Raw genomic sequence first — 10,147 nt, forward strand, 5'->3', positions numbered from 1 at the left:
AGAGTGATGTAGCTTTTCCTTCATTCAGTGCAACAGCTTGCAAACTGCCAAAGACTCATTTACTCCTGCCCACTACCACTGTTTTAACGAGTTTAAAAAGCGCTGAACAGAAACAGTATTCAGCTTCACCAGACCATGCAATGGCCGTTTACCAGGTGCATTCTGCATACAGTTCCATTTGGCCTCGGGGAGACATCCCACTGAAAGGCACTATATTATCAGGCACGACAACTTTGCTAACATGAACGGTTAGTTGAAATGAGCAAACATGCACAAGGTCACCAGAGAGTAAAGAAGTACAATAGGCTAGTTGGCTACACACTCGGAGCTGCTGCATACTGAAGATGAAGGATAAAAGAAAAGCACAGAACTGCATATCCCATATCTTTAATCACACCGACACCCACCATGCACACAGTAATTTCTCTATACAGACTGCACACAGTGACCACAGGTGTGCCCACTGTCATCTAAGGGGAGAGAAGATTTCAAACTGAGGACATGCACACAAGAAACAGATTTATGTACAAGTCTGTGCGTGGAAAGAGGAAGACGAGAAGACAAAACAAAGCAGTTCTCACTCTCCATATGCAAAACTTGACATTTCAGGGCACTCAAGCAAAGTTGAAGCAGGGCTACACTGGAGCAGCACAGTGCAAGGACTGAAAAACGAAGAAAGCTGCCATGCTGTGTGAACGATTGAACCAAACTTGCCATGTACAGCAGGATCCCAACATAAGTTCAGCTGGCATACAGCTTCTATACGGTCAGCTTGGAAACAAATGAGGGTATTCAAAAAAATCCTCAGTGAGGTCTGAGAATGTGCCACACCAACAAGCTAGCGAGTACTGACACAATGGATGCCCCAGGTGTCACAGCACAGAAGTAGAGGCCACAGACGACCAGCAATATGAAATGCCGCACTTTGTTCGCACCAGCCAAGCCATGTGGGTGCACTTCACGTACTGTCCAGTACAATTCAAAATGCGAATTGGTGGCAGGCTGTGGATATTTTGCAGGTTTTCCTGCTATACAAGGCAGGGATCTCCAACACCGTCACCATACACCTGCACTCCAGTCTGCATGCCACTGTGTGCCACTGTCACACACTGTCAAAGACCACACCACTGCACCAAAAAAAAAAGCCAATGAGAGCTCACAAAAACTGACACAGTTCCCTGAGGTGCAGTTAGAGGGATGCATGGCAGCTAAAAGACAGCCTCAATCTAAACACTCTCAGTGTGCTGAGATCCATCCAACAGCCCATTAAAACAGATTTTGGCCTAATGAAATACTGGTGGGTGGGGGCAGAGCACAACAGTGATGTCACAGTGCTCACATCAAGGTACACACAGGGACAGAAGTTCCTCGTGGCCTGAACGCACACACTTCAGCTATCCCACTGTAATATGCAGGTGGTGCAGCTCGATTTAAGGCCTGGGCTACGATGGAATTATTTTTGCACAATGGTCCATAAACTTCCAATTCCATCTGTAAATGGTCACCACTGGAAAAGCAACAAATTCCTCTGCAATTCAAACAGCAGAAGCAACGCAAGGCAACTGAATGAGCCTGGCTGAATTTAGGGAATGCCATCTTAAGCCAAGCATGCATCAGATTTGCATGTCTCAACACATTTTTCTTGACTTGTGCTTGACAAATGCTGAACGCTTGAGCAAACGCCCTGGCCCATGCAGTAATGCCGTAACACTGATCCCCCAATGACTGTGCGATACTAAAACAAAGCAAACACCAAGTGCATTTCCTGCCATCCCAGTACCAGGCAGCTTTTAAGCATGCCGCAAGAAACTTTGGCCACACGCACGCATGCACACACACAGACGGACGTGTCAAAGAGGCAAACAAAGAGGTGAAAAATGAAAACATGTTCCCATGGCAGTTGGGCAGCGGCAGAGGCAGCAGCACATGACCCCTTCAGTCTGCGTGTGCCTTGGCATCGCCCCCAGAGGCAGCGGCGGATGGGTCGCCATCTTTCTTGGTGGCTGGTTCTATTGCAGATGGCTCCTCTTCGTCCGAGTAGTCAGTTGGTTCCTCGCCAGGCTTCAACAGACGCCCCACGTAGTGGTACTTCTCTGCAGGGACACATGAACAGCATAATGCTCACCCACTGCACGCCTCAAACGAAGTCTCCTATCCGAACAGCTGCTTTGGCTGCACCCAAATCTACACATGTGCTCCAGGAACAGTGCAGCCCTCCTCTGGTCGTGAGAAGTCTATGCACGCAAGCACATCTCTAGCGTTTGACTCTAGGACTCCAGCTTGCAAAGAATATCCTGCAGGTGCACTTTAGCACAGTCTATGAGCATCTTTCTTTAGCCTAGCCCGAGGCACTTGCAATTTTTTCGGTCATCACATTATGCACCACTGTAACGAACACCATCAATGCTGATATGTGCCATTCGTTTGTACCCATGGGCATGGGCAACTGCAACCACTGCATAACTGCGTGACGTTGCACTTACAGTGGCTGCGCCATGGTGGAAGTGACAGGAAACCTCTCATACGTCTACCCTTTAAACAAGTTCCAGCTCTCATGCAGGCTGACTTTTCCTGCAGTTGACAGCATATCCTGGATCACTGCAAGATCTGGTGACTGTCACATGACAGAGTAATAAGCACAAATTGTGAGAGCTTATGGAAAATTCCACAGGTTGGTTTGGAGTGGGCAGATCGGCCCAATCCTGAACGACCAACAAAACAAACCTGCACAGGCATACAGCCAGATAGCCAAACGGTAGCAGTCGTGAAAAACCAATTCTACAAGTTCGGCTTGCCCTCCACATTTTTTTCAGCAGTGCTAAATGACTATACAGAGCAATCGCATCCTGCAATCAACCCATGAGACGCGCTGCATTTTTCGAAGCTTTATTATCTACACCTCGGATCTGAAACCCAGAGTTCATAAAATATCGTATTTGTATGCATACCTTTCCAGCTGAAAAGTTGTGTACCGCACCATTAATGTAGCTGGTGATTTTCAACTGCCTGTGCTTCAAGAAACGTCCTTTAATAACACTCATAGGACATGCACATTTTTCCATCATTGCTGCTACTGCTGCCTGGTCTACTACTTCAGCCACTATTCAAACTGATAAGGGCAAAAAGCACTCTTACTCAACCTGATGATGACCCCATCTACGATTAAAACACATCTAGGGTAATTTGCCAATATCTCGCATCGCACTAAAAAAAGATGGTCTTGACCAGGCCAATTAGAAAGTGACAGCATCGCATCTTTGCAGTTCCAGCGAAATTTTCCACTGCTCTGCAGATCAAGAAGGTACCCCCATCGTGGAGTGGATGACCCCAAATGAGCAGTGGAATTCAAGAACCTGATCTTGATCTGGCAGTCTTGACACACATTCCTCACTACAGAGCACAAAATGATGCTCGAGGTTCAACAGCGAAATTCGCCATTAGTGAATGCACTTGGTTCGATTAAGCAAGCCTTATATACAGACAAAGAGATGTTGCATATTCAATAACAGCTAACAGCACTCCACACAACACTACAGGACCTTTTAGCACAAAGCTTTGATGCAGAACTGGATTCTAAGGCTTGTTCAAGGTGCTACTTTAACTTCCAGTACCATATACTGGACTGCAGAGGTTACCAGGGTGTCAATTTAAAACCTTTCAAGTTTCCGTTGTGGGTCAAGTTTAGTCTTGGTTTTGCTCTAAAGAAAGCACAACCAAAGGAAAAATGTTGTTCCAGCTTCAGCCCATCCATATTTTGTATGCTAAAGACAGCAAAATCAAAGACCTTGCACAACAAGAATGGCAGGCACCTTCACCTGTGATTGTCATACTGCTCAGAAATATTTAGGTTATAAAGCACTCTCTTGCATATGGAAGCAGAACTGTAAATGCAGTTGCCCCAGGTGCACTCCCCAGCACCTGTGCTTACACTCCTCGCACACTCCAACTGGCGCACCATGCGTGGACCAAACCTGCCCCCTTGTGCTCAAGGCCCCCGAGCCACGGCACGGATATCACAACAGCTGCTTGCCTGTGAACTGCATCTCCCACTCGCGCACGCTCTCCATCTCCATTGGGTTCAGATCGGAGAGGTCGTCATAGCCCTCCTTTGGCCGCTCCACGGAGAATGTGGCCAGACCACGCGAAGCATCATGGCCCGCAAAGGCATGGTAGGGACCACCTAGAATATGACCACACACATCATCAGGCACACAAGAAGGCAGCACACAAAGTAAGTACCAGTTGAGCAGTAGGCAGTGCATATGCAAAGGTTTCACTGCGTATTTTATCTGTGCTAACTAAGTGAAGGAAGATGACTCTTTCACATTTGTGGAATACTGCATTAGGTAGCAGTGAATAATAATAATAATAATTGGTTTTTGGTGGAAAGGAAATGGCGCAGTATCTGTCTCATATATCATTGGACACCTGAACCCGCTCCGTAAGGGAAGGGATAAAGGAGGGAGTGAAAGAAGAAAGAGAGAAATAGGTGCCGTAGTGGAGGGCTCCGGAATAATTTCGACCACCTGGGGATCTTTAACGTGCACTGACATCGCACAGCACACGGGCGCCTTAGCGTTTTTCCTCCATAAAAACGCAGGCGCCGCGGTCGGGTTCGAACTCGGGAACTCCGGATCAGTAGTCGAGCGCCCTAACCACTGAGCCACCGCGGCAGATTGCATATACTTGCCTTATACTTGTAGCAAGGTGGTTGCTCAGTGGTAAAGACTATGATGCAAAAAAGGCGACAATCAGCACGAGTGGGTGGCCTTGGGGGAGAGACAATAGCTGCTGACGAAGGATTAAAGCTGCTTGCAGTTACTGGATACAGGGAATACAAAGCGTTGAAGTTCTCAAGGATAACAAAATTGCAAGAATAATGTCTGCAATCTCAAATGTTTTGAAGTGAGGAATTGGGTAGCACTCAAGAACTCAAGCTCGCCTGCACTTAGCATTAAGAGGAGCAGGAGGCTACAAGAAGAGGAAAAGCGCATGCATTCCTACAATAGTCTTGCCCAGCATTCAACAACATGATTGCAAATTTTTCACACCACAACCCACCCCTTACATTCTAAACAGGCACTTGTAAGGCAATCTTTCATTTTTAAGTTCTTAAACGGACCGAACACTGACCAAAGCGTTTCATGAGATTACGGCAGAAATGAAAAGGGAATTGAGTCTGCAATATCAAAGAAGCGAGGATTCATAATTTTAATTTGGCATCAAAAATCGCATCCAAAGCCATCTTGCAATGAAACCGGCCATTATCAGTAGCTCACCACATGACCACATCTCGGTAAACTATCGCCCATTTGTTTTTAAGTGCACAGTTTATTTTTATCTTTCAGGAATGTTCTTTATTATAGTTTACACTCTCTCCAGTGCACCCTTTGATGAAATGCAAAGCTCCTTTTGCATCATCGACCATTTAGCTTTTGTAACTAGATGGTACAATAGTGTTGAATTTCTTGGATGAAGCGGTAACCATGGTCCAGTAAAACTTTCGTCGACAAGGTGCACATCACTGAGCTGTAACAGTTTTGGGTGCAGAAACTATAATGGACCATAACTCTATACTAAAATATCTTATTACTGTCTGGCAGGTGAAATTTATTAGTTTTTGGTACAGCAGTTCTGCTGACGTGCAATCGCTCGTTGATCATGATTTCCAGCATCGGAATACTTAAAACGGGAGCATGCATCTATTCAAACATTCTTGGTAAAAATTTTCCACAGCATTTCCAGCAAAACCGTTGCAGAATCTAGCATCTTAGACAGCAAGCTTTTCGTTGTGCCGAAAAAAATTGGGTCCTTAAAATTCAGTTTTCGGTCCCTTTAAGTAATCTGAATGTTCTAAACAGACAAATTTTTGAAATGTGCAAGTTTTAACTGTAAAAAAAAGAAACATATTCAACTGTGTATTTGACACAAGGTGGATGTATCTGCTGACACATCCATAATCTTCAAATAACAAAATGACCAGTGATGACGCCTTATTACACCTGCCCTCACAGTACTGCTAGTAAGTTCTAATGTGGTAAGCAAGAGGCCTCACGCTAAAACTGCTATACAAGCCACCTTTTATCCCATTTTATCCTAGTACATGACACCTGAAACCCACCTGTTGAGCAGACAACAGAGGGGAAATGAGGGGCTTATTATGACATATATATATGCAGGAAGCCAACAGCCACCAACGAAGCCAACAACAAACGAAATAGCATGGGGAATGTTTTATCAGATTTTATAATTTGTGGACTTAATCAATGGGATAATAACAGTGTCATTATTTTATGACTAAAAGATAACCGATTAGAAAGCAGAAGGAAAAAAAACCACATGCCATCAGTGGGATCCGAACCACGACCTCCAAATTTTGCTTACGGTGCTCTACCAAGTGAGCTACGGTGGGTGTCCAATCTTCTGCTTTCGGGGTATTTGTGTTGCGTGTAACCTAACACTGAGTGTTCACCAGCACCTAGCCATTTTAACACAATCCTGCAGGGTCTCAAGCCATTAATGCCACCACCAGAAATTAAGCAAAAAAATGCATACCAGTCATGAAGTCAGAAGTACCCCTTATTCCCAACAATGAAAAACCTACAAGGAGACACAGTAAAAAGTGCTTCTGTTCCAACAAAACTGCCAGCTTAAGCAACTGCTCTTCTGGCCGCTTCACAAAAATGAAGCCAGTGCAGCTAAGCAAATGAAGATAACCGCTCAACAGGACTAACAAAAAAAATAAAGGAATGTCTTGAGCACAGGCTTACGTGCCTGCCCACTGTTCAATACTGCCAGATATAATTTCTGCTTGTAGTTGCATATGCTATGTATGCGAGGCTCTTTCAGGCTGATTGGCAGAAACTGGCACTGATATATTACAACCCTTCCACAGATTCTTGTGCTAAGTCGCTTTCGCGCGCAAATCAGTGTCAAATTGAGATAAAATGCTTAGAAAACCAAGACATCGCATAAAACGCAATATTTTCTTTCTCTGCAGATCTGTATGTATACACAACCCCAACCTGAGCTACAAAAACCGTCCATAAATGCCTTGAAGCCAGCGACCAACGTGCCTGCGCGAAGAGTACGCAAAAGGAAAAATAAAAGTCACGGCGATGTTCTGCTAAATAGCACCATGCGAATGAATCATTTGTTTTAACAAACCATTATCCCACTGGCAAACTGCCAGTAACTCAAAATGATACCACGCTGTCAATTTGGCGCACTGCAAATTCAGGAATTCCGTCAACTACGGCGCAATCGTTATTTGACAGACGTTACAAAGGCCTCCTTACGATAACGCCGCGACCGACAAGCACTGCTGCAAAAAATGATTTGCTGCTCAGCGTAGTGCCAGACGCTAAGTTCGATGGCACGCCCAACCCACTGATATCAAAGGTTAAAAACCTGGACAGTATCGGCGCGTTGCTTTTACCTCTTGACCTCCTTACCACACGCCCTTTGAGCAGTAAGGGCGATGTCACGTTACAAAAATGTGACGGAAAAGGTCCGAGAGCCAAGTTTTGCTCCTCGAGCCTATTGTCAACGTCCTGGCTCTTCACTGGCCTTCTCGTTTCCTTGAAGAGACAATGCTCATTTAAGAGCAACGAGGCTGCGCACGTAGCTCGGTCAATCAAACGAAAAAGCAACTTTATACACATGTTTCCTTCACCTAAAGTTCCTTAATCATAATCCGTAATCACATCGCACGCGCGCAGCAAAAATCTTCATCACGAAGCTCATGCGCATCAGAAAACATAGTTGAGGGCCAGCTGCCAACGTGTCTTAACCCGGGCAAAAACACCCCTTACCTGGCCCATAAAAGTTCCGTCCTCTTGTGACGTCGAAAACCTTTCCATTCACGGCCACAAGGACCCTGCCGTCTTCACCCGTGCCGTCGTATTTACGAATTTCCTCGGGAGTCATGTCCCGCCTCTTCATAGGAGGAAGCTCGGGCTCACGCTTCACATCGGTGCTTCGGCTGTGCTGTCTGCTAAAGAATATCTTGTATATGAGATAAATGCATATGGAGGCGAGAACCACGTTCAGTGGACTAAGGAACACCTCTGACAAAAGCCCGCTCCAAGATACTTCTTGCGCTGAAGCGTCGTCGGCCGCCTTTGCCGCCTTGTGTTCCGCCATGACTGTTACGGCGGGGCAGCTTGGCTGGCTTGGCCTTGGCTCCGCTCACCGCTTTTGTTGACATTTTTTCGGAAAGCTGGTGAAATGCATCATGGGCAAGCGCAAGCGCGTGCAGTTTCGATTTCGCTTCTCTACAGGCTGTTGTCGGTCGAGTGCTCTATTTAAAAGAGTATTTACGCCTAATTTTGGCGGCATGTTCTATTCTGTAAAATAATGCGGAAGACAACATGAGGCATGAATTACGATGTGGTATTCGCCTACGACCGCTAAATAATTTATAATTGAATTTCTTTCTCGCGCTATTTCGGTTCTGTTTCAAAGCCGAACGATGACTGTGACGTCAAAGTGAGACATGAAAAAACAGCGTTATAATCGCTGCTACGTCGTTTTAATTCACTACAATGCTAAATCCAGTCTGCTTGAAGAGTCGGAATGACAACGAACACAGAAGTGACCTAAAGCAGACACTGACGTCACATATATCGTTCGGCTGTACAAGCCGAAACAGCATGACAGAAAAATTTGTTTATAAATTACTTAGCGATCGTAGGCGAATACTACGTGGTGTTTCATGCATATTAGTCTTCCGCATCGTAGTAGACGAGAGAACATGACACCAAATTAAAATTAGGCGTCTATACTCCTTTCAGGCTGTTATAAATATTGGAAGGTCATCCAAATGGGAAGTCAATGTCCAATTATGTGCTCCAATGGATGAACCAAAAGAAACCAGTTAGACTACTCAATTTGATTCATGAATTTGCTGACCTATTCAGTCCATTTGATATTAATTTTATTGAACCCCCGCCCCCCCCCCCCCCCCTTTTTTTTTTTTTGCCTGGGTTGGAACGTTTTTAACTCTTATGCAACAATGATACTACTCGGCTTGAACCTAAAAAAACCAATTAGGTATCCATTTGGAACCTCAAGAACCAGTTGGAAGCATGGATGAAGGAAAGAATTGGAATTTTCCTTCCTCCACGATTGGAGGTAAGGTTCAATTCGAAGTATAAAAATCAACTGGAATGAAGTGGATTCGTGAATCCAACTTACTGTTCTATTGACTCCAGTTGGAAAGCTGTCGCCATTGGACCCAATGGTTTTTTTCGGCCGGGTTGTCAGTGTCACTAATTAAATGAATCGGAGTTTGAAGGAGTCGTAGTGCGCAGTATGGCCTAACATGACGTTTTAATTTTGGTCTGTGAATTGAGTGGGCACAGACTTGAGAATGCTTCCAGGCAGCGACCAGAGGGTGCACAGCGCGTGCTCTACCGCATACGTTTGCGGGCCTTCAATTTTTTTCACGATCTCGAAGCGTTTTGATTGTGGCACTTATATAACCTCTTGCGTAAGAGGAACGTATACATATGGCAGCGTTAAACGTATACGTGGAGGCTAACGAAAAGGGATTGCGCATATGCAGCTAGCTGGGTTTCAGAGGGTCAGATGGCCGGATGAACTAATTAAGGTGGCCGGATGCAGCTGGCATATGACAGGGTTGCCTGCAGGCAGAGGCCTTTGTCCTGCAGTGAACGTTGTGAAGCTGATGATGACCTAACTTCCTTGGGGGGTGCCTTACCATCGCAGGTCATCCCTACCGATGACGAAAACGGTAAGGTGGTCAAGGCAACAAAGACTGCACGAGGCGACAATGGGCTTCAGGCCATGGCTGCAGGCACAAGCTAGTTCACAGTCACACGACTACACCACTACAGCTATTTCACTACAACAACCACACATGCAGCACGACATGCAACATGATGTGATGGCCTGTCCCTTTGTAACGGGTGGATACCAGAGTGGTGTCCCAACCGAGAAAATGAAAAACAAGAAAAAACAAAAAAACGATGCGATTAAGCGGCGCGTCGCGGTGAAAATTTTCAAAATTGACGACTACGCTTTGAAAGCGTTTTTTTTTTAGATTTTCGCTTCTGAACACTTCATAGTAAAAAAAAAAAACGTTGCAGAAATTACGTGCAATTTAAGCGCCCTCACCGGCCAA

The 10,147-nt window shown here is 45.4% G+C and overlaps 1 protein-coding gene across 1 annotated transcript; it reads right to left on the bottom strand.

The window, feature by feature from the left end:
- Positions 1–371: 371 nt before the first annotated feature.
- Positions 372–8,179, bottom strand: LOC144128573 (membrane-associated progesterone receptor component 1-like). The gene is made up of 3 exons (XM_077662072.1): positions 7,815–8,179; positions 4,031–4,180; positions 372–2,093 (listed from the first exon to the last, which is right to left on the bottom strand). Exons 1-3 carry the CDS (start codon positions 8,143–8,145, stop codon positions 1,936–1,938), a joined length of 639 nt encoding a protein of 212 aa, XP_077518198.1. The 5' UTR covers positions 8,146–8,179; the 3' UTR covers positions 372–1,935.
- Between the last annotated feature and the right edge of the window lie 1,968 nt (positions 8,180–10,147).

Source organism: Amblyomma americanum, chromosome 4 (assembly GCF_052857255.1).
Source record: "Amblyomma americanum isolate KBUSLIRL-KWMA chromosome 4, ASM5285725v1, whole genome shotgun sequence".
Taxonomy (NCBI): Eukaryota; Metazoa; Arthropoda; class Arachnida; order Ixodida; family Ixodidae; genus Amblyomma; species Amblyomma americanum.